Source organism: Meles meles, chromosome 5, assembly GCF_922984935.1.
Source record: "Meles meles chromosome 5, mMelMel3.1 paternal haplotype, whole genome shotgun sequence".
Lineage (NCBI taxonomy): Eukaryota > Metazoa > Chordata > Mammalia > Carnivora > Mustelidae > Meles > Meles meles.
This window is the reverse complement of record NC_060070.1, coordinates 20,884,988-20,910,176: the sequence shown is the minus strand read 5'-3', so window position 1 is coordinate 20,910,176 and position 25,189 is coordinate 20,884,988. Positions and strand designations below refer to the sequence as shown.

Genomic DNA, 25,189 nt, shown 5'->3' with positions numbered 1-25,189 from the left:
TTATCTGTATTGAGAAACACTGGTATAAATCACCAACTGTCTTGCTCTAGTGAATTGTTCGGAGAACCTAAACCTGAGCCACTTAGTGCCTGGCATTGTCCTGGCTAATATGTTTGGCTGAGAAGTGATTCATTCAGAGTGTAGCTCAGGGCTCTTGCATGAGGGGTGTGGGAAGGCATTCTCTCCACCCGCAGGTGAATGAAGAGGCAGGTAGCACTCAGCTCTGGCAGCCATCTTGTGACGCGGGGAAGGCAGTGTGGAGACAAAGCAGACGGCACGGCTGAGAGCACCACAGATAAATTAAATTGGAGCTCCGATGGCCATGATGGTGGATATTTTAATATGTGAGTCTACAGAGGCCAGGCACCAAACTGCCTTTGTTGTGGGGGCAGAGATGGTGCCTATGGTCATGCCAGCTGGGTCGTTAATGATTGGTTGGAGAGTAGAGGCCAAAATCCATCTAGCCTTTGCTGGACTTGCTAAGCTGTGCCTTTGTGGGGGGGGGTGGAGGGCTGCTCCTGCTCGGAGGAAGAAATGCTTTTCTCTAGTTTTCCCAAAAGTGCCTTGTGGGCCAGGGTAGGCCTTATTGGGAGTGGTGGGACCACAGGCCCCGTCCCAGGGGGTAGCTGCTACTCAGCTCCTGTCAACTGTTTCCACACTGTGGTCTCAAAGGAATAAGGATCTGTGTTGCCAGACCTTCCTATTTTTAAAACAAAAAAGTTGAAATTTGGATTTTTATGTGAAATCACCGTTTTTAAAGGTTGGCTCAAACTTTGTAAGAATACTGTATGAGCCAAACTATAGATGTTTTCTGGCGGGCTACCGCCTCCTCTTTGCTGTGACCCTAAACTAGTGTCAAGACTGGCTAACTGGAGCGGAAGAGGCTTTGGGAGTGGCTGGAAAGAATGTGTAGCCACCCCTTCATGGAGCGGAAGGTCAGGCACAGGAGTAGGTTCTCATGTGAAAGAAAAAAAGAAAGGGAGCCCACAGAGGTTTCTGTGATGATAGCAGAGGTGAAGGAAGCCAGTGATGGCTTCAGATGCCGGGCGGACTGCGGGCTGGAATGGGGAGACCAGGCTGGGGTGCGGAGGCCCTGGGCTTGGGCGTTGGCCTTGGAGAGGAAAGCAGGAGAGAACTTTCCAAGGAAATCATGAAGACCTGGCCAATAATAACAAGACATTAATTTTTCTTTCTTTATTTCTTTTTTTTAAAGGATTTCATGACTCAGAATATTTGAAAAAATAGAGAAATGAAAAAAAAAATCACCTATAATCCCAAGATCCTAACAAAATCACAGTCCGGCATTCTGCATATGTTTTTCCAGGTTTTACTCCTATGTCTCAGTTTTTTTTTTGGTGTAGTTGTAATAATGATATACGTTCAGTCTTTACACCCTTTACTTGCATTATATCCCTTAGCTTTGCTGAAGTGGGTTTATTTATTTACCGCAGACACCTGGGAGGTAGGCCATGCAGGCCTGGCGTGCTGAGGCCGAGAGGCTACTTTGGTTTACCAGACTCATGCAGCAAGGAATTCACAGTGCGAGACCCAGACCTTCTGACCCTGATGTTCTTTCCTTCACTCCACCCCGGACCACACTGCTGCTGTTATAAATGAATGAATGAATTCATCCAACAGAGGGACAATTCATGTCTATTTTATGTAAGGTGGGGAGAGACAGGAAGAGGAAAAACACACAGCACATGCCCTGAAAGAACAGGAAGCGAATCCAGCACACTTATACGTAAAATTATGAACTCTAGAAATTGAAGTCCATGAAAAAGATAAGAATGAATGTAAGTGCCATACAACCCATGGAGAGACACCCCCCTGGAGGAAATGTTCAGTGAGTTTTGTTATTCATACTCATGTCTTTGCACCTCTGATTTACAGGTTCTCTGGTTCCCAAGCCAGCACAAATCATTACTCTATGGAACGCATGGCTCTGGATTGAATTTCTATCCTTTGCCGCAGTTCACCAGAGAATATGAGACTCTTGGTCCCACTGAAATGGGACTCAGATCTGCCACCTCAAAGTAGAGTTGGGAATCCTGAGGTCTGGGAGTGAAGGACCTTACCCAAGCTCACAGAAGTCAGATGACACTTACTTTCTTTACTCTGTTGAATCCCACTGCATCTGATCTCCATAGGTTGTCTCTTGGTCTTCCACAAGAGAAAAATCAAATCCTCTATTCTGCAAATCAGAATCTCAATCACAGGGGCAACCTACTTTGAGTTTCAAGAACATCTTTTGGTGGTAGGTTTGGAGGCAATTCTGAAGTCATAGCCTAAACTTCAACCCTACAAATTTTATTGAATAAGCATGCAAAGGTTTCTTCCCATAGCACCCTATAATCTCTTACTTTTATAGACAAAGAAAACTAGAGTGTGGAGAAGCTAAATAATTTATTCATTACTGCAGGGCTCAACCCTATCATGGGACTCCCAAGTTTAATGCTCTTTGTGTCCCACAAGTCTGGCATTAAATGAATTAGCTAATTAATCAATTAGTGATTATAACTATTGAATAATCAAATGCTATCAATGCACCCAATTCCTACCCTCAAATAACAAATAACAAAGGTTCAAAAGGACTGGCAGTTGGAATTAGAGTCCGAACTGGAGCCTTGGTACCCAGTAGTCTGGTCCTGTCTATTTTCCTCCCCCATAATCTCATTTCTAGCTTAACTAATGACTTGATTCACTCATGGAAAATACAGCTGATAACTTTGTGTGTAAACAAAAGAACTGTGGTATATGAACATTGCCATTTCAGTCAGTGATCATATTATTTGGGCAAAATAGAAAACAAAGAAATGTGTTTTGGGGGGAAAAAAGATTTTGACCCAAAACTACTGTTCTGGGAATTTTTGGAGCTCTTTTCCCCTCCTCTGCTCTTTCTCCTTTGCTTCACCTCCTAGGGTCACACAGCTGTCACTGAATACTTTTACTAAGGGTGCCAAATCTCCCAGGTGGCACAGAAGTCTTTCTGGGAGGGATGCCATTCTATAGCCGTCATTGGGGTTAAATTAAACTCTAAAGAAAAAAAAAAGCACCTGTTACATAGTAGGTGCCATATAAATGCTTTCTACTTCTCTATGAAAGACTGATAAGTAAGGCTAGGAAAATGTACCCATTCAAAGTCAGGGTAAGAATCCACAACGGGGACATGGTAGAGAGTAGGGAGTCCTAGAAGAATTTTTTACAGATAACAGAGTTGATAGTGAAAGTTTGAAAAAACGTGGTACCTTCAGAAAGAATCAGACTAAACCCTGGAATCACAAAACTCCATAAATGTTAACTTTCTCTTCCTACTCCTCCTCTTCTTTATTATTGTTTTCGATCATCAAGGTCATCATCAATACCATTATCACCATCACCATCATTGTCTCTGATGATACTGTATTTGGCCTTTCCTGTTAGGGTTTTAAGGTCCCTTGGATTTTCTTTAATTTATCCCATTCTTCCCTCTTGATCTTTAAGCAAAAAGACCCACATGATAAATCTTCATACTGTCTTAGCCTGTCTCTCATTCCATGGCAAAACTGAATGGATGGGGCTGCCATGGGAGCGAGTGTGGAGTACTGAGGTGTTGAGAACATATATGTATGAACTAAAAACTCCAGATTGGACATCAAGGCTCCTGGGTTTTGGTTTTGGGTTTACCACTAATCCAATTGTGACTCAGATTAAGTCTAATGGCTCCCTGTCTCAGGCTTCTCATCTTTAAAGATTTTTTTTTTAATTTTATTTACTTATTTGACAGAGAGAGAGAGATAGATCACAAGTAGGCAGAGAGGCAGGCAGAGAGAGAGGAGGAAGCAGGCTCCCTGTGGAGCAGAGAGCCCGATGCGGGGCTCGATCCCAGGACCCCGAGGCTTCTCATCTTTAAAAGGTACGACTTAGGAGTTCCTGGGTGGCTCAGTCAGTTGAGCTTCTGACTCTTCATTTCCTCCCAGGTCATGATCTCAGGGTCGTGAGATTGAGCCTGGCATCAAGCTCTGCGCTGAGCATGGAGCCTGCTTAAGATTCTTTCTTCCTCTCCCTTTACCCCCCACCCCCGCCCCAGCTCATGCACATGCTCTCTCTTTCTTACAAAAAATACGGTTTAAAAAAAAAAGTGTGTATATATATATATGAGACTTAGAACAGAGGGAAAGTCACACTGGGATGAGAATGAGAATTGCAAAATTCCTTTCTATAAAGTCTGTGCATTTTATAATTATTTGCATCAGATGATAACTTCCATTTGCAACCTCTATTCAGTCAGAGGACACTGTTTTGACTCACTCAATTCTGTGTCACCCTTTTCCATTTTCTTGGCATGAGGAGAAGTGGAATGGGGGATCAAAGAGGGCAAACAATGACTGACTCTCATCACTACAGGTACCTTTTTAAAGGAACATTAACAGTACTGTTATTGTCTTTTATTTAAAAAAAAAGGTATTACTTAAATAAATATAACTGCATGTCTACCATGTTCCAGATACTGTGATGGGGGAAGAGCAGCAGAGAAATGAATGAGATGCTACTTCTCCTGAAGAGCTCCTACTTTAATAGTAGAGACTGGGCGGGGCGGGGGGGGGGACCCAAATGTGTGATTTTGAGCATGTGGTTGAATCTCTCTGTCTCTCACTTTCCTCCTCTATAAATAAGGATGAGAATGGTATCTCATAGAATTCTTTTTTTTTTCTTTCTTTTTTTTTTTTTTAGGTTTAAACGTGTCATTGTATGTGAAGTGCCTACAACAGCTATCTGGCACTCAGTAAGCACTCCACAAATGTTACTATTTCTGTCCTCATCGCCATGGTCATCATCTAAATGCAACACAACGTGGTGAGCTCTACAGTTGATCTTGTGGATTTGGGCAGCCGCAGCTCCCACATGCTGAAGTTAGAGTGTGAGATGGGGAAAAGGACTTTGGGAAAGAGCCAGCCAGGGGCCAGGGCAGGTTAAAACACAAAAACCTCACTGTGAAAACAAGGGTGTTTGAGCTGTTTTACATGGTACAGTAAAAGGTTCATGTTTTATGCTTTAGACCGATGTTTCTTGAACTTGTGTGTACAACGAAAAACATTTTCAGAGAATACCTCTCCTAGGGTTCATTTACATTATCTTTAAATCTTTGAATAGTTTGAACATTAAACTAGGTAGAAACTCTTTATACCTATGGCTTTTATACATGTTGAAAACCAAAATAAATTTTACAAATGAAACACAAACGAAACTGTGAAAGTAATGAATTCATATTAATAGCATCAATTCAAGACACTGGATGATGTTGTCTTGTTGCAACAGAAGGGCTACTTGCAACAGGACATGGGAGAGGACTGTGTGAGTTCAGCATCTATGTCCGGCCATGTGCTGGGTGATGACTCAGTTTGCTTTGATGTCCTGCCATTTGACCTCCAATTGTCTGCAATGTGCCACTGACACACCCCTGGCTGTTACTTTCTCCTCTGCTCTGAGGCAGATCTCCCTTTATTATTAAGTAGTTCTACAGAAAGTCCACAACATGTTTCAAGTACCTTTTCCCTCAAGATTATCATTGAAGTTAAACACAAAATTAAGAAAATATTCACTGGGAACTCATGACCCTCTATGACCATTTCTGAGGACAGAAACCAGCGGCTCTTAAGCTAGTGTGTGGAGACAGTATTTTATATCATGCAGGTGAGGCATTAGAGGCTGAGCAGTAGTTCCCAGGCAGTGAGAGGACTGGCATGAGAACCCAACAAGGAGTCAAACACGGGTCCCTAGGCCTCACTCCTAGAGGTTCTTTTTCAGTGGGGCATAGAGGGGATTTGGGGAAGGCTCAGGAATCCAAAGGTTTCCAGGTGATACATATAGTCAGATTTGAAAACCACCGCTTGACTACAAGATCTCTAAGTACAGAAACACCTGGTGTGTTCTTGGTTTGGATCAATTATAGTTTTGTTTGAAAGAGATGGACGTCTACACAAGTCGGCAACATATTTTGAAAATACCTTGTGGAGAGGTCCAAGGTCACAAATACATTGAAAATATAGATTAGATGAAGCTTAACTGTGACAATTTAACCACCTGGCTGTTAAACTTGAAACAAAACTAATCCCTTCCCCTATCAGTCCCAAGGTCAAACGGGAAGTAAAAGCAGTGAAGGCTTCCCCCTTCCCGGTGACCCAGCCCTCTCTGTGGGAAAGCGGTCACTCCTTCACTACACACCTGAAGGGACTTTGCTTATCCTTGCATTTGGCTTTCCTTTTCTCCCTTGTGATGAATGGTGTTTGGGTTTGTCTCCTGCTCTAGCGTTGACTTTCACTGAGAGCAAAGACCATGTTTTATTGTATCACATCCCTATCCCCTCCACCAATCTGCTGTGTGGTTGTTTCCATTTTGAGGAATAGTCCTCTGGATGGTAAAGTCAATTTTTGCAGTAAAAGGCCTCAGGTCATTCTCTCTAAGACAGGACGGTGTGAGGAAGGGTGGACAGGAGAGAGGAGACAAAACGGAGGGAGTTGCTCAGAGCGATCCCCCCCAATGTTGATGGCAGGCCTTTGAAGGGCGCTCATTTCCCGCACCTACCTTCCTTCCTTCCTTCCTTCCTTCCTTCCTTCCTTCCTTTCTTTCTTTCTTTCTTTTTAAAGATTTTATTTATTAATTTGACAGACAGAGATCACAAGTAGGCAGAGAGGCAGGCAGAGAGAGAGAGAGAGAGAGGAGGAAGCAGGCTCCCCGCTGAGCAGAGAGCCCGATGCGGGACTTGATCCCAGGACCCTGGGATCATGACCTGAGCCAAAGGCAGAGGCTTTAACCCACTGAGTCACCCAGGCACCCCTTCCCGCATGTTTCTTGATGCAGCCTCCAGCCAAAGGGAATCTAGGAGCGGGGTCACTGCGCTTCTGAATATCAGAGACTCATCTACTTCATTCGTTGTCAAAATTAAAATTTAAAATAGAAGTCCTTGGGGAAGACACTTGGGAAAAACAGTATGCGCACAGGGAAAGAATCCAGATTTTTAAGCCAAACCGTGCGAATCCTGGTCCCCCACTCAGCAGTGTTGTGACTGTGGACCAGCCCCATCTCCTCCCTTTGCCTGTTTCCTTATCTGCAATATGACAAAAACCACCTCCCCTCAGGGCGGTGGTGAGGCTGAGATGAGGAATGCAAAGCAGGGAGGACATGGGAGACAAGCAACAAGGGGCACTATCTAGTTCAAAGCTATCATTTCTGGCTAAGGAAACTGCGTTTCGGGGAAATGAGCCAACCTCTCCCAGGCACACTTATGCCAGGGGGTGGGAACTGGACAATGGCCACCAGGGACTCCTACTGCCACCAGGCAATTTTTATCGAGCATTTCTGAAGTGCCGTGTGCCATACTAAAAACCCCACCGTATCACTTCATGACAGTTCTAGGAGGTGAGCATTCTCATTTTCCCCGTGCGGGAGATGTGGAAATTGGCACATAGAGCTCAAATAACTCGCTCAGGAGGATCCGCAAGGGTTGGAGCTGAGGTACAAACTTGGCCAGGCTGAAACGACACTTCCTCCATATTTGACAACTGGTGCTCTTCCCTTGACCTTACCCGTCCACCAGATCTGACCAAGCCTTACAGGGCAAGGGCAGGGCCAGGAGCCTCCAGGTGCACTGGGAGACTGATCATCTACAATCCCACATGTGAGGGAGGCAAGCTGTCCTGTGCCAGGCCCCCTGCTCTCACTGACAGCACCCGGGCCTGCATCTCTGTGCAACTTTGCAGGCCTGAGCCCTGAGGGACACAGATGACTTCTCTTCCGGGAGGCCCTGCTTGGAGCCAGCAGGCCATCCCCGGGGCTGTCGAATACCCATTAGGTGATGAACTGCTCAATCTCTGTCAGACTAAACAGACTTCAGCCTCAGACACTGAGGAGAAAAAGCTCCATCCCTGGCTGACAAACAGTCCTCCCTGACTCACACAGAGCCAGAGAGTGAGCAAGTCAAGGATCTCAGATTCCTGAGTCCTGCAGTAAGGAAATACGGAATGAGTGTGTCACAAACATTAATTAACAAAATCTGTTTGTCTCTCTCAAAGGGTGAAATTCATATGTGCCATGGGCTTTCACTTTCCCTCTTCCCTCATAACAAAAAAGAGAGAAAAACACCTTAAAAAAATCTTTAGTGAAGGAATCACCTACGATTTGTACACTTAGTCATCATAACAGCTATGCCTTCCAAGCATAGAGATTTTCTCCGCACCACAGACACTGTGGCTTTTTAAAAAGTGTTCAGGAGCTACTCTCTGAGAGGCAGAGGGTGTTTTCTGAGGGAGTGAGATAGCTTATCATTTAAGGTTGACATTGGGAGTCCCAGGCCTTTGTGCGGCACATCTGGGGCAGGGAGTATGCTGTTGGGAGGTGGGCGTGGGCAGATGCTGGACCAGAGGCTTGAGAAGTCCCCCAGTCCTTCCCCTCCGTCGTTACAGCACCCGCATCATCTTGCTACCCAACCACATGGAGAGGCTGATGTTAACAGCGTTTCTGTTGAAAATAAGAAGACTCTTCTGTGAGACTCTTTTAGCAAAAGCCATTTGATTTGAGAAAATGGAGTGACTGACAGGTGGGGAGGATGGGAAATGTCTGGCCAGGAAATCAAGCAGTGGAAAGCTCACATCTTTAGTCGCCAAAATCTTTCTTACTTGAGCAAAGCCCAAAGCAACTTTAAAAAACTTAAAAAAAAAAAAAAAAAAAGGTGTTAAATACTGCCAGGGATTCAGAAAATCCAAACTCCCGTGAAATTGTTTACTTTTCAGGGGAGGAGATGATATAAAGAATGGATTAATAATAGGTTCGTGCCTTTGTCAGTGTATTGCTTTACTGACTGATAGAGGATTCCTCCCCTCCCCCACCTCTCTTTTCTACTGAGGAAGCCTCTCTATCAATTAACGCTACTGGTTCTCGGGAATGGGGAGAGAGATAGTGGTGTTACCAAAACCATCTAGAGAATCTTTTCAAAATATGCATATTCATTTTCCTCTTCACCTGACCATTTAACCTGACCTGGACCCATGGGAGCATATTTTTACAGCTCTGTCTGGGGCATGGGATTTAGGAAAACTTCCCCCAAGTGTTCTGTTCTCCTCCTCAGACCCACTGAATGGGAGTATAACAGAGCTGATGAGTGCAAGACACAGAAAGTTTCTTCCCACACAGAAAATAGTGAATTTTATTAGCCTACCTTTCACAGTTAGGTCCAGCATAGTTTTCTTTACAAATACACCGAACGGCTCCATTTTTTCTATAGCAGGATTCAGCAAAACTAGAATTATAAGAGAATATTAGAAGTCAATTCCATACATCACTGAAAAGATTGTCTTAACTTCTGATTCTATCATCTCTACCTTGGTCCCAGTCAAGTTCGAATGAATCTCATCATTTGCGTTACTTAAATCAAATCTTCTTCCTTTCAGGAAAGTTTAGACTAGCAGGCTCAGATAGAAAATGCCCAAATGTTCGTCCACTGGTGAGACCATTTTCCAGGTCCACTTACTTATTTTGCCTTAGAGGCACTTAATTATTTTTACTTGAAGCAGTGGGAATTTCTAGAATATTTAACGCAAGTCTAAATCACATACTCCAAAGCCAGAAATAAAATAATCAAGTTCTTTTATATGTTACCTGTGATTTTTTTGTTACCTTTGATTTTTGATGAAATGAGAATTTCTGTATTCTCACCATTTTCTGTATATACATTGGAAAGTTTCTCCCTTTTTTTTTCTGCACTAGATCTCTTCCACTCTTCAAGGTCATGGACCACTTCTAAACTGTACACTATAATCCCCACTGAACCCTAATTTCTTTGTTGTATACCCTAAAGGTTGGGGATAGGAGGTGTAAGGACTGGCTCTTTTGACCAAAGTCACAAAACAAGTACACAAGCAATAAATAGGACCCACAGGAAAAGGATTCTCGTCCATAGAAACCCTTCTCTTGATTACTGTGTGTTTTTTTTGTTTGTTTGTTTGTTTTGGTTGGGTTTTTTTTTTTTAGATAATAAAAATTTGGACATAGGACAGAAAAGCAATAAAAATATTGTTCAACTATTAAGGAAGGGGAAACAGAATAGAACTCTTGACATGTTTGGAAAATTCTACATTGACACATAAATCCAACCGTATGAGGGGGATGTGAAAAATTTTAAAGACTTACAGATTAATTGGCTTAGGTATTGTGCCATCAATGGAGTGTGACCTGCTGCTCTCACATTCCTGCTTGTATTAGCAATTTTACCCTAATAGTCTTTGGAAGGAAGCAAATGGATGTGTTTGCTTTGTTTAAAGAGATTTATACAATCAGTCAGAAAATAATATATACTTTGCCATGAAAGGCAATGTCCACAATTTATTTTTTCTGCATTTGGCTAAAAACATTTCAGCAAAATGACACTTCTTTGGCTTTTATTCTCCATTTTGCTTGTTCTTATTTTTTTAGCTTACTTCAAAAAACAGTTAAGAGGGGGCACCTGGGTGGCTCAGTGGGTTAAAAAACAGTTAAGAGGCCAGAATGTGGACAAACCCTCATGCACGTTTCTTTGAAGATGTTTCTCCCAGCAGTCTGCCCACAGCTTGAAGGACTGAAGCATCTGCCTGTATCTGGAGTCGTCTGCCTTTAGCTAATGTCCTGCTGCTTCAAACAGATGACATTTTCCTTAATTGGAACGATTATTGCAGCTTCTAGTAGATGGGGAGGATGTCTGGCCAACTCCAAAATAAATAAATGAACTCTGTGCAAATGGTCCCTGGGAACAGCTGTGTGACCATTGGTCTCAGTGGAGTGAGACTCACAGGCAATGCCAACCATTGAGATTCCTTTTTTTTTTTTTTAAATTAACCAGCATTAATTGTTTATATTTTGCTTAACGTAAAGTCTGTTTTTGGCTAAGGAAATGAAAACACTGAGACTTTCTCAGCCCACATTAATAGCCATGGCGCCCTCTCCCAAGTGGACGGGAGCCTTTTGTTCTTGGAAACCTTTATGGAACCTATGGAAAAATAGACTTAACACTGTTTGCTTGCTTACCTTCCCAAGCATAATTTTGTTGCTTTCTGATGTGGCTATCGGAACTGGAAATCCAAATCCTGGTCTGGAGGCTCAACTGAAGGGTATCTCAAAGTGTAATGTGGATTTCATATTAGGTGACTTTCTGAGCTCAAATAAAAGTCCTGGCACTTTAATTTTTATAGGAAGTAACAATTTGAATTTCTAAAAAGCTGAAAGGGGCAAGGGGTATTTGATTTTTGGTAAGATATTTGAAAATAGTCAACTAAGCCAGTAATATGGCCACATCAAAGGCTAGAACCTTATAGGATTCAGGCAACTTTGTCCTGTTCAGTGACCACAGATTACACCTGCCCACATCCCCCCATCCCACCTGCCTTATTTGTAGCAGGTTTCTTTACCCAAGTAGGACTGTTGCCACCTCAAAGAAAGAAGGTCTCTCCCAATTCCTCCACACTCCCACATAATGTTTTTTACTTATACGTGGGGGTATTTTTGCTTTTCTGTCCATTTGCAGCAAATGTTTCAACTTTAAATGTACACTGTTAGAGGCCTCAGTTTCCATATCTGTGAATATGTGCCTAACTGCAGAGTACATTCCCGGAGACCTTCAACTGCCCTTTGAACCCAGATCTGCTCACACACCCAAAGAGCATGAGTAGGAATGGTGATCCAATAGAAACTGTTTCCTCCTCCAAGACAGGAAGCTCATCACCCAACTGGCAATTTCTCCCTTATTTATTTTTTTGAAAGAGCCTTCTGAAGAGCTTCTTGATCAGTTGAAGTACTGGATAACTAGCTGAAAAGGTGAAACAGTAATTTGTTTTAGGAACTTCAAATGCTCCTTTATTTTGACCTATTTCAATGAAGTCCGGGCATTTTGATAGTTTTGTTTACTACTGTGACTGGCGACTAGTACTATATGACTGTCACATAATAAGTGCTTGATAAATATTTGTTGATTGCATGTAGAAAAACTTCTCAGTCCACAGGAATTAGATTCCAAAAATTTCTTATCTTAAGACATTAAAGTCGTAATTTAGGTAAGAAAATCCCGTCATATTGTTGTAAAATATTGGGGTTTGGAGCAAACGGTCAAGGAAGAATTCTTGGGACGTCTTCGGTACAAATTGGTTTCTTTATTAAAGCACAGGGACAGACCAGTGGGCAGAAAGGAGCTCCACTGCGGTTGTGATGGTAGACTGATTATATACTTTCAAGGTGGGAGGGGGTTAGGGATAGCACAAGCCTCCAAGGAATTCTGGAAACAAGCTGAGGGAGCTAGCTATTGTTAGGAAAAGGTCATTTATTATTGTTTAGTAAACCCTCAGTCATGAGATCCTTCAGATGTTTACCAGTGGGCCATATGCTTGGAGGATGATTGCCAACATGTATCTTGGGGGTAGAGATAAAGGACGTTTCAAAAGGAACTTCTATATGTTTAAGGTAGACTCACAGGATCCTGGTGGGGGAGGTGTGGGGGGTAGGTCAGGATAATGTTAAGCTAAGATTGACTTTTGTTTGCCTTTAGAAAAGAGTCAACATCAGGCAGCTGAGCCCCCAGAGGAAGGTTACTCTGGTTTCAAGGACTTGTCAATGGGCTGTAAGTAGTAAGGAAATTTAATTTTTTCCTTTGCCTTTGTTTCCCACATCGACATGCATGGGGCAAAAAGTGCAGAAGTCAGACAATACAATTTAGAGGATTGCCTTTGTAATTCATCTTTAGTTTCCAAAGAAACTGCAGCTCAGAACTTATACGCCTATTTTGAGCAAATGATGCTACATAGCATCTTCATTTGTATGGGAGATTATATGGAGAACCTACTATTGGGAAGTTGGAGGTAGGGTATATTCAACAAAATAATGATAGCATAGCAAGAAAACAGAATGCTGAACATCTCATTAGATATGGTTAAGACTAATGCTTGAGAGCAGAATATTAATGAACGATTAAAGAATATATCTAGATGAGACAAAGGGAGATCATAAATCAGGACACACTTGGATGAATGTAACAGAACATTTAATGTTCGAGGTTTCTATTCTCCCTCTCAATACCATCCATTTTGCACACATTGTTGATACCATGGGACATGAAAAAGCACAAAGCAAGAACTGAAGCAGTTTAGTGGTTTCTAAAGAAAAATGGAAGCTATAAAATATTTGGCTTCTTCACTGACAGACTCATCAGAGGATTTGAACACTCACAAGATTTTAGGTGAAATGTTAGTTGAGTTGGTGTTCAATTAAGAAAAAAAACAGGGGGAGAATTTATTGTCATCTTTGTTCTCTTGATAAGAAAGTGTGTGGGGGGGGCAGGGGGTGATCTTCAGGCCTTTTAAAAGTTATTTTATAAGCATTAGTTAACTTAACCTTTATAACAGCTATCAACTAAATATTACATCCAAACAGAAATTGCCTGACACAGAGCAAGCAAAATACTAGTGTTAGAAAAAATACAAAGTATGTGTTTAATAAAGTTAGTAACTAGCATACAGCTTTCTGTCTGTAAGGAACCAACTCAAATGCTCCACAGATATTGTCCTAGTCCAACTCTATGAGGCAGATCCTTACACCAACTCAGAAAGAAAAAAAAAAAAAAACAACCCGAGACCCAGAGCAGATAAATGAATCAGTTAATGGAGCTGAGACCTGAATCTAGTCTCCTTGACCCCAAATCCCATGGAAAGTGAAACATGGAAAGAAAGTTATATTGCTTGAGATCACATAGCTATTTTGTGCCAAATGGATATGAACCTAAGTTCATTATTCTTTCTACTTGTGGTATAAGAAAAAACACGTATTTGATTTTTGTCCTGCTTCCTGGCACAGAGCTCCTAAAGCTCCTGGAATTCCCTGAGTGATAAGACTTCTTTTGTGATTCAGAATGAGCCCCTCTCAGGCCTACTTGAGCTTATGCTAATGAGGTGACTCTTGATGGGCCCCTAAGTAGCTTCAGGTTAGGGGCTGGTTGTCAGAGGTGAAAACAACTTGGTTCCAGGGTTGGAACTTTGAACCCCATTCCCTTCAACACTAACCTCAGGGGAGGGGAGAGGGGATGGAGATTGAGTCCCAGTCACCAATGGTTTAAGCAATCATGACTATGTAATGAAACATACATAAAGTTCTTAAACAACAAAGAAGGTTTTGTGGAGCTTTGGGGTTGGTGAACAACCCTGAAATGCATAGAAATTCTACTCCCTCTCATCTCCCCCTCTACACCCTGCCCTATATATCTTCTTTGATTTGACTTGAATTATATCCTTTAGAATAAAACTGTAATTGTAAGTACAGCACTTTCCTGAGTTCTGTGAGTCATTGTAGAGAACTATTGAACTTAAGGCAACCCCTGAATTTGTAGTTAGCTGAGCAGATATGTGAGTAGCCTAGGGATCCCATTTGTGGCTGGTTTCTGAAGTGGGACTTAATGTATGGGCTAACTAACTCTGGGTAGTTAGTTAACGTCAGAAATGAACTGATTGTAGGACACTCACTTGGCTTCAGAGAATCAGAGAAATGGTTGATATTTGGAAAACCAACCACCACTATACCAATTTAATTCTGTGTTCTATCATTTTTAAGATAATAAAGCGGCCAGTCATGACTTGACTGTTGGATTTATACATATTATGGACCTGAAAAGAATTCCACCATTTCCATTAAGATGTACGCCTATTCTCTTTAACTTCTCACTCAGGTCAAAACATAGCCAGAAGCGAAAATTAGTTTTCTGCAAAATCTTTTATGAGCTGATTGGCCTAAAGCTTGCATTCTTTTTATCTGTGTTCTAATTCTGATTGAACAGTTTGCCACCACATGTAGGAAATCCTTTTCTCTATGAAAGTAAGAGGAAACACAACTACTGGAAGTACTGGATTGTGAGTTTGTTTGCAATACCAGTTGTGATCTCCCTAGGTCAAGGGATAGCCGAGAAATTAACCTTGCTTATAAAATCTAGGAGACTCATTTGGCCTTATGATGCTACCCAATATTTGGGGAACAGAGTCATCACCCATACCACAAGTACTTATGTTTCCCTGAAAGTGCGTTTAGGTTAAGGAACTTTTCTGTATCTTTTCTAGTCTCATCTCAATATGAGGTACTCAGTCTTTCCACTAAGGTGGGAAAACCTGAGAACTCTGGATAGAACAAAACTAAAAAGTACATAATTAAGGGGATAAGCAGCAGAAGAGAACATCTTCTCTCAGAACTTACTTAGCCACATGGGGTAGGGGACAGGGGCATGGCTGGCAAAACCGGGGTGGTCCTCTGATGGAATCTCCAATATAACCATCTACACATTTCTCACAGTGCTCTCCTGTCGTGTTCCGCTGGCAGTTCTGTGAGGCAAAAGATAGGAATATTTGACAAAACCACAAAAGAAATGCTATACACAATATATCTGGGAACCAAATACTACTCCAAGTAAAGAGGATGTGAGGCTCATGGAATTGATTGTGTGGTCAGAACTGGTCAACGCAAAGGGGTCTTGTTGGCCAGTCAATACTAGAAAGGGTGGACAATGGTGGCTGACTTCATCCTGAGCTTCCGTGTGTTTATGAGCAGCCTGAGGAGTTTAGAGTTTTCATGCAGAGGGGATAATTCATCAACAAGCTGATTTTTCTGTTTAGAATTCCTGGTCATCTTTTAAGAGCTGTACTAGACCTTGAAACCTCCAGGAATTCCTTCTGATGCCCTTTCCCTGATTCTTCCCCCATTCCACTACCCAGATGGTACTAGCTGCTACCGACCTCAGCAGCCATTCTGCCACATTGCGCCTCTCATACTGTACTGACACCAATTCAAATGGAGCAGGTACTCAGAATAGAGTCAACTCAGCAGTGACAAGTTCATGGATTAATTTCTGCCCAGTACTTTAAAGAGGCAGTGACAATAATCTGATAGTTTTCGCCAACAGGACTGAACTGGATCGCAGAAGCCAATGCCATTAGCACTGTGGTATTTTCATTTATGCGTTCAACAGAGTGTATAACATTTGAATAGGGTTTTCAGTGAAAAATTACGCCATTAGAATTAGAACATCATCAAAGTCAGCCTCCTGTTTGATCCATTCCCTCAGTAATATCTATGCACAAGAGCTTCAACAAACACAACTGTTTTCAAACAGCTCTCTGTGGAAGAACCTGAGGAAAGGCAAGACGGAGCAGTAGTAAGGTGAAATCCATGCTCTTGATTTTTGTCTTTGTGTTCTATGGTGAAGTTCAAAATAGACTAACAAAACAGAATAAAACCTCCAAACATTGACATCGGTTAACTAGTTTAATTCTTATAATGATTCCAAGGTAGGAGACTATTTTTTAACCTCATTTTACATGTGAAGAGATGGAAGCACAGAGAGGTTAAACACATTGCCCAATAGATTGTCACACAGATGGAAGGAGGTGAAAGTGAGATTCAGACTCAGCCAATCTGGCTCTAGCAGCCAGACTGTTAATTCTCATATTATACCACTTCTCCAATGTGTTAGACAAAAGGCTCCTTTCCTAAGAGAGTCATAAAATGACTACATTAGAAGATGCCATAATATTTTACTAACAGTTTGGACTTCAGATCAAAAGGAAAGAGCTTCTCCACATAAGAAATGCCATCGGATAACTTGGCCACAGAATCAGTTTAATGTAGCAAGAAAGCCCAAGAGGACCAGGTTGGCCTTCATGTGGTTTGTCACATGATTATGCAAGACTAGAGTCTACCTAGATCTGTGGTTCTCAAACTATGTCTAGGTAGGTCAAAACCATTCTCCTAATAATACTAAGATTTTATTTATCTTTTGGACTCTCATTTTCTCATGTGTGTAAGGTAGAGGCTGGGGCTCCTGGGGCTCCATGACATGGAGATACCACCACAGATATGAGATTCAGCTGCCTTCTCTTAAGCCAAGCATGAACTATATTTTTAATTTGTAAAATATCTTTGTATTTTATAAAAGCATATTACTTATGCTAATATGCAATGGGTTTATTGCTATTTTCAAATAAATCAACAAGAAAATGCTTTCAGTTTTAAATTTAACTTTCAGTTTTAAATTTCTTTTTTTATTTCTTTTTTTAAAGATTTTTATTTTATTTATTTGACACAGAGAGAGACAGGAAGAGAGGGAACACAAGCGGGAGGAGTGGGAGAGGGAGAAGCAAGCTTCCCAGCCCCATGTGGGACTTGATCCTGAATCAGGACCTGAGTTAAAGGCAGACACTTAACAACTGAGCCACCAGATGCCCCTAAATTTTTTTTTTTTTTTAAGATTTTTTTATTTTAGAGAGTGTGAGAGTGAGGGGTGTTGTGGAGTGGGGAGAGGCACAGGGAGAGGAAGAGAGATACTCAAGCAAACTCTGTGCTGAACACAGAGCCCCATGTGGGGCCTCAGTCTCACGACCCTGAGATCATAACCTGAGCTGAAACCAAGATTAGGTTGCTCCACTAAATGTACTATCCAGGTGCCCACCCCCACCAGCTTTTTTGAAGATTTATTTACAGTTTTATTTCAAATGCAGTAAACATGGATAACCCCCACAAACAAAACTCTTTGGCAACTTGATAACTCTCATGAGTGCAAAGGGCTCAGGAGACCAAAAGTTTGAGAACTTTTGCTCTGTTTAGATCAGTGCTTCTTAAACTTTACTGTGCACGCCAATGCCCTGGGGATGTTGTGAAGATGCAGATTCTGATCCAGGATGTCTGGGGTGGGGCCTGGGTATCTGCCATTCTAACAAGCTCCCAAGTATCACCAGTGCTGCTGGTCTAGACTGTACTTTGAGAAGTAGGGGTCTAAATAGAAACACCTAGACTAAGTAACATTGTTTGTTAGTTGCTCAGCATTGGGCCTGAGTCTGAGTATCTAGCATAAAAACACAGCATATTTAACTGCAATGAAGAGTGACCCAAGTGTCTCATAAATTTTAAAATTAAAGGTTTTTGCATATATTAGTTTGTTATTTTACCAATTCATTCATTCATTTAATAAGCCTGGATTCAGCTGCTATCATGACAGACAATGAGCTGTGACTTATTCAAATGAAGAAGACCAGATTCATTTATGTGTCATTTTATGAAAAAGACCTGGTTCCTGCCTTTGAGTAACTCACAGGCTTATGAAAGAAGAAGAGAGGCCAGCAAACAATAGTGTGCTAGGTGCTGTGACTGAGGTATGTATAAAGGATATCTATATCTTTATATGGAGCAAAGAGGAAAAAGAGGTTCTGGCTTTTCCTAAGAAAGTTGGAGAAGACCTAATGGAGCTGATGACATTTGAATGAGGCCTTGAAGGAGAAGCAAGAAATCCCAGGTAGAGAGCAAGGGAGCACAAATTCAGACACAGACTCTGCCCATATGGAATTCGTTTTGGTGGCAGTGAGCAACTCAGTGGGGCTGGAGTAGAAAGCCCTGAAAGATTTTAGAAAGGAGAATGTCTGCTCAGGTCTCCATTGCTGAAAGACGTCTCCATTGCTGGTAAGGAAGACAGATTAGGGGAAGAAAAGTCTGGATCAGGGCATGATGAGTCATTGGGAAGTCATAGCTGTGGTCTGGGAGAGATGCTGTGGATGGGAATCAAGAGAAGAGAAGAGGCTCTCTCTGGGGTTGAATGTTGGGGAAGATGAAAAGGAAGTTCATGAAGCATCTGGGACATCTTAGTATGAGGGTTTGGCAGAATGATTAATTAACCGAGATGAAGAACATAAGAAGAACATATTCAGGGTTGGAAGAAGAAACATGACCTACATATAGGGAACTTATTTGCACTCATTTCCTATTATATTCTCACGTGACTGGGCACAAAGCAACAGAGGACTCTAAGATGTTTGGACATACAATTTTCTGACTTTATTTCAAAACTTCAGTTAGCATGGAACCAAATCCATCCCTATTTGCAAAATTTTGGGGTTTTCCAAGTTGCACCATATTGGAAAATTGTCAAAATTTTGATGTAAGAATTACACATTTGATCTAGATACCAACTGCATAGTTGCAAGTAAAACAGGAAAAAGAAGTGTCTACCACTCATTTTTTTCTTGCTCTGGGATGTCTAATGAATGTGCTGGTTTATTAATCACACATATTTAGTCTTACAGGAACTTATGTTGGTTGATTTCTGTCTTACACACATAATAAAGGAGAGTTAGAAAAGCATGAGAAAAATGCTAATGTCTGCAGAATTTAGAGATGTAATATCTTTGCTTTCCTGAATGAAGTTTTAATTAGGCTTTGAGAGTAATAAAAAATTCATTAGCTTTCAATATACTGAATTACTTCCCTTTCTCTATTACGTTTAGGGTGGGGTAGAAGTCCATTTGAATATCAATACCTTTTTAACTACAAAATTACTACAGGCAGTTGTACAGAATTTAGGGAGACACACTGTGAAGTAAAAAGAAAATAAAAATCCATCCATGTTTCCACCAGCCAGATAACAGCTTGATGGGCATCTCTTTAGACTTCAATGATATTTTTGCTGTTCTTTTAATAGTTTTAAATCTGAATATTCTCATTCAGATTTAGAAAAAAAAATTTCCTGCAATGTAGGGACAGACGCTGAAATCTTTTTAATTTTTCATTTGATTTTCACTGAGCAGATAGGGATATCTACATGTGTTTCTCAGGCTCTCATTGTCCTCATACCTTGACCTTTACTATGTGGTCATGTCCAGAAGCACTTTCAAGTAGGAGTTTTTGTTCCTACAGATCTTCAACCCAATACAGTGGGAAAATCACTTAATCCAGATCCTAGGATAGTGTCTGGCACATAGGTGGAGCTCAAAAAAAAAAAAAAGAAAAAGAAAAAGAAAAATGATTCTTTGTTAAATGGTTAGATGAGATCAATAGACCAACCAATCCTTAATCAAAAGGAACCCAAGGAGCCTTGTTTCTGTGGTAAACTTCAAGTCAGATTTTCTCCACTCTAGTTCTGGTCAGTGGGTTCCTGGCTTTTCTTTAGATGGGAACTGGCCTTAGTCATGTCCTCTTCTTCTTCTTTTTTTCCCCCAAAGATTTTATTTATTTATTTGACAGAGATAGAGAGAGAGAGAGAGAGATCACAAGTAGGCAGAGCAGCAGGCAGAGGGAGAGAGGGAAGCAGGCTCCCTGCTGGGCAGAGAGCCCAACGTGGGGCTCCATTCCAGGACCCCAAGATCAAGACCTGAGCCGAAGGCAGAGGCTTAACCCATTGAGCCACCCAGGCGCCCCCGTCATGTCCTCTTCTTAATTTTTTGTATATAGACTATAGACTTGGGATAAAGAATGGGTTATTAGGGACGAGGTATTCCTAACACCAGCCATTTGTCTGCTTCTACTTGTTTCTTCCCCTAATTCCTTTCTCATACCTCTTTCTGGAGCTTTCCTAGAGACTCTGCCATGTCCACTGGGATCACCCGACCTTTGGGGCCCTGTCTGGCTGACTCAGATGAGAACCCTTCCCAGCACATTCTAGTTCTGATAAGATGCAAGCTAGCTTTTTGGAAACAAAAAGGATTTCATTCATGAAGGCACTTTTCACTTAGTCACTTTTCTGCATTTGAAGAGTCAGCATCCTTCTCGTGAAGACATCTCTAAGTTTCTTCGCTATGTCTAAAATGGTAGCCTAACTTTGTCTACACTATATTTTATTGTCAAATGGCTTAGTTCCTTAAAATCTATCAATAAAACATAAGGTCAAATTTAGAAATTGGACATTGGAATGGAGGAAGAATTAGAAACACAAGGGGGAAGGCAAGGCCGAGGGAGTCATTATAGGCCTTCAAAATAAAAACAAAACTAAAATGAAATTTAAAAAAGGCCTTTTATATTAGGCTGTGTATGGAAGATGGGAGAAATGAGTTAGGCAAACAAAAGATAAGAACTGATGAAAATTCAGGCCCACAAGGAAGGCTGCAAGGAAGCGCTTGAAGAAGAAGAAATTGCTTCTTCTCTGGTGCCCTGAGAACCAGATGAGCTGGATGGAGCAGCTACAGGGCAGGAGCTGGTAACGGCCCCGCTCCACCAGGAGGCCAGAGCGGGGTTGCCAAAGGAAATGGGAAAACCTGAGTTTGGTTCCAGTAGGTCACTGTTGGCAATATATTTACCACCAAGTGACAAAATATTCTATGCTGGCAAGCCTCTGTTCGCTACTTACATTTAATTCAATAAAGTTACATCCTTCTTTTTTTGTCTTTCTAAATTAAATTTGTAAGAATATATGTATATATATATATTTAGCTCTAAGGGATAAGATTGTGGGTGAGGTTGGGGGCTCACAATTAGGATGAGTAGGACAGCTGTTCTTTTTTTTTAAAATATTCTGTCTTGGGACATTTAAAATATTGTGTCTTGGAACAAAGTAATTGCAGGAAGATGGCCAGTTTCCTTGAGTGGGCATAAGAATTTACACCCCAGTCCATTCCCAAACTTTTACTAGAACTTTGTCTGCCCAGGAGCTGTGAAGGAATCATGTGAGGACCTTCTCCCTCAGAATTCCCGTCTAAGTCAGAGAGAAAACCACGACAGTTCCTATTCTGACAAAGTCACCTTAAGAAGAGTGGCTTTCTCACAGGCACTGGCATGAAGGACTTTTTAAAAATTTAATTTAATTTAATTTTTTTATTAGGTTTAGTTAAACAACACATAGTACATCATTAGTTTTTGATGCAGTGTTCAAAGATTCATTAATGGTGTATAACACCCAGTGCTCATCACCACACGTGCCCCAGGAGGGACTTCTGCCCTTCTATTTCAGTCTTCCCTCTTAACTGGCATCCTGATGGCAGCTGATGGGCCTGCCAGTCCCTATTGTCTTCTACTTAAAAAAAACAACCAGGTAACAAAGAGCCTTTAATTGGTCAAATTATCGGAGATGTACATTATTAGTTCAAGTGCACCCATGGGATTTTCTTTTCAAATGTCACTGGGATTAAAATAACAGGAAACCGGAGAGGGAAGCATTAGAAAGGGGCAGGCTTTGGCAGCTGCGTGTGCCTACATGACTACAGAGGACATCCTGGATGTAAGGGTTATTTAAGAAGATGGGGGAGGGGGAAGACAGAAACACCAGGACTAAACAAACACTACAAAGAGATGGCCTTGTCCAGTGTTGGCCACTACATTCTCTCTGTCTCTAGAAAAGTGGCAACTGCTGGGTTCAAAGTCGATGAACTGTTCTAATTTGCATCTTAATATAATGCATTTACAATGGGTAAAAGAGCACCTCCGTGTGCACACCTCAGAGACCACTTATAATCAAAATGATCGGCTTAATGGAGATAATTATACTAATTTTGAGGTAAATAGGGTGTACTTAATTAAGAATTCTTGTAGTTTATGCAAAAATACTCTTGCAGTTTTTGGAAAGCCTCTTCTGCCTCAGAAGATCTTGAAGAATCTAATTTTCCCGCCGTGTGGTACAGCTCCTGAAGGAAAACATGATCATAGGGCCTAAGTCTTTAAAAATGCCTCCTAGGGCGCCTGGGTGGCTCAGTGGTTTAAGCCGCTGCCTTTGGCTCAGGTCATGATCTCAGGGTCCTGGGATCGAGTCCCACATCAGGCTCTCTGCTCGGCAGGGAGCTTCCCTCTCACTCTCTCTGCCTGCCTCTCTGCCTACTTATGATCTCTCTCTGTCAAATAAATAAAATCTTTAAAAAAAAAAAAAACAACCATTAAAAAACCATTAAAAATGCCTCCTAGGGGGGCGCCTGAGTGGCTCAGTGGGTTAAGGCCTCTGCCTTCAGCTCAGGTCATGATCTCAGGGTTCTGGGATGGAGGCCCATATCAGGCTCTCTGCTCAACAGGGAGCCTGCTTCCTCCTCTCTCTCTGCCTGCCTCTCTGCCTACTTGTGATCTCTGTCTGTCAAATAAATAAATAAAATCTTGAAAAAAAAATGCCTCCTAGGACTTCTACTAAAGCCATTTCTGGTAAATATTTCCAATAGCCATTTTCACGAAGCTGTCAGTCCACTCAGTGAATGCAAAAAAGACACGGCAAGCCCTTTTTGCTAGAAAGTTCTCCAGTGTCCTCCACAAGTCTCTACAATACTTCAACAGAAGAAGAATTCATTCCAGTTAAGGGAGGGGGAAAAAAGGGTCTTTAGGGAGGCTGAAACACAGACTTACAAAGACCACAAGGCCAAAAATTTTCATTTTTATTAGCCATTTGTTAAAACCTTTTTTTTTTTCTAAACAAATTTTGATCTATAGACCTATCTGAAGTTGTAAAATAGGCAATGAAACAACTGTTTTATTCTCCTGGTTTATGTGGAATGAAGCCAAACATATGGCAACCTATACTATTACAGAGGAATTTGGACGGATGATCTCTTCTTCCATGTAGCCTTTTCAATCCCTTCACCCTTGGCCCTGTGGTAGACGCCAGCTGCCGGGGGTGCGAGGTCAGTTCCCTCCAGGAGCACATGCCGCATCATACCGATGCCCAGAGGGCCAGGTAAAATCACCAGCAGTTTCTAGGAGGTGTCTTACAGGAAAAGGTGAAGGGTAAAAAGGGAACCTGATGAGCTCTTTCCTAGAGAGCACAAATGTGCAGGAAGAATATTTGATCCCCGTTGAAGACGCAGAAGCTCAAGGAAGTACATGGACAGTGACAGATGCCCCCACCTACCATACAGAATCCAGAGCCATCCAAGCACTCGTCAGAGTTACCGTTGCAACCACAGGGCAGACACTCTCCTGACTGGGCGAGAAAGAATCCAGCATCACATTTCTGAAACAGACACAACAAAAATATTTTCTTTATTGAAAAGACCTCTTTTGGCCAATATTTTCTGAGAAGAATAAGAGGAGATGCTTACTAAACTATCTAAATATTTCTTTACGGAATGTACTAGAATGGACTATTTATACTGCGATTCAGTGGTGTATGTCTAATTTTTTTTGTTATATTCTCTCCCTTTTTATTTTTTTTTAACTTTTCAGGGGAATAGGAATATCTTTAACACTGTCCTAATATTGTAAGGAAGAATAAGATTTTGGGTAACAGTAAAGAAGAAAGAAATTTTCTGATGTTTTCTTAACAAAACCAAACCAAACCATGACAACTGGTGAGGGTGAGGAATTGCCTCATGCTCCCTAAAAATAAAGACTTATGGTTTCAGAAATTACTGGCTATAGCATAACAACTCAGAGATGTGTCTTTCATGCTTAATTTTTTTTTTTCTCTTCAGATCCTAACATTTTAAACAGAGGGGTTGAGAAGGTAATGAGTTCTTATACTTGCTAGGTCTTATGTGGTTGTCATTCATATATTCCATTTTTTCTTATAGTTCTGTGAAGAACACATTACTTTCCCAATTCTAGTGATGAAATCATTAGACACAGAGGTGCTAAGTAGGCTGTGGAGATGTTAAACCATCTTTCAATACACCAGTCAACCTACACAACGATGAATTGTCCCTCGCCCTTGCCAATGTCACTCATGCCCTACTTGAGAAACTTTGCGACATTGTTCCTAATTTATGTGATGGGAGTTGTGAACATGTATTTTATTTTTCTTCAGAATGTCTTAGTGATGCAAGGCAGCAAGGGCTGTATAGACCTGGAAGTCCACTCCCCTCATCAGACAGATTCACTTCTAAAGAATTCCAGACAGATAAGAATCTGGGCTGTTTCCACAAACTTACAGAGTTGGAGATTTCACACCACCTCCCTTCCCCCATTTCATTGACTCATTGTACTTTGTACTCTCTTAGCCACCAGGAAATTTTTCATTATATCTGGCTGAAGTCCCTTTGACTGCTATGCAAACCCATTTCCTCTTGCTTTTTTCTTTGTAAAGAAAGAACCACTGGATACTATTCACAGTATAAAAACACCACCACAGCAAAACAAAACAAAACAAAAACACCACCAGTTTGGACCTGAAAACCAAAATCTGATATATTCAATTGGGAGGAAGTTTAACAAAGAATAATGACATTTGTCCATAAAGACAAGGAGAAGAAATTCCATCTTTCTAAGTGAGAGAAAGAAAGTAAGGGTGAGAGGGGACTGATTTATAATTTATAATGGAGAGTTTGTGGTTGATAGGAAACCTTTTCCTCAATTTCCACTAGGGAACAATAGAGGGGAAAGTGCTAGAACTGCAGCAGGAAGCAGTTAATTTAGACCATCTAAGTTTACCTATTTTTTGAATTTTGTTTCAAAATATAAAAAATACATGTTTGGGGCACACCTGGCTGGCTCA

General features: G+C 41.3%; 1 protein-coding gene across 2 annotated transcripts in view; it reads right to left on the bottom strand.

The window, feature by feature from the left end:
• Positions 1-25,189, bottom strand: part of LAMA4 (laminin subunit alpha 4) — a 151,345-nt gene that overhangs the window by 89,560 nt on the left and 36,596 nt on the right. For both annotated transcript variants that reach the window (XM_046005514.1, XM_046005513.1), the window contains exons 2-4: positions 23,609-23,710; positions 15,229-15,353; positions 9,194-9,274 (exon numbers count right to left, since the gene is read on the bottom strand). In XM_046005514.1, coding sequence (XP_045861470.1) covers positions 9,194-9,274; positions 15,229-15,353; positions 23,609-23,710 — 308 coding nt within the window. The remainder of the gene's footprint in view (positions 1-9,193; positions 9,275-15,228; positions 15,354-23,608; positions 23,711-25,189) is intronic.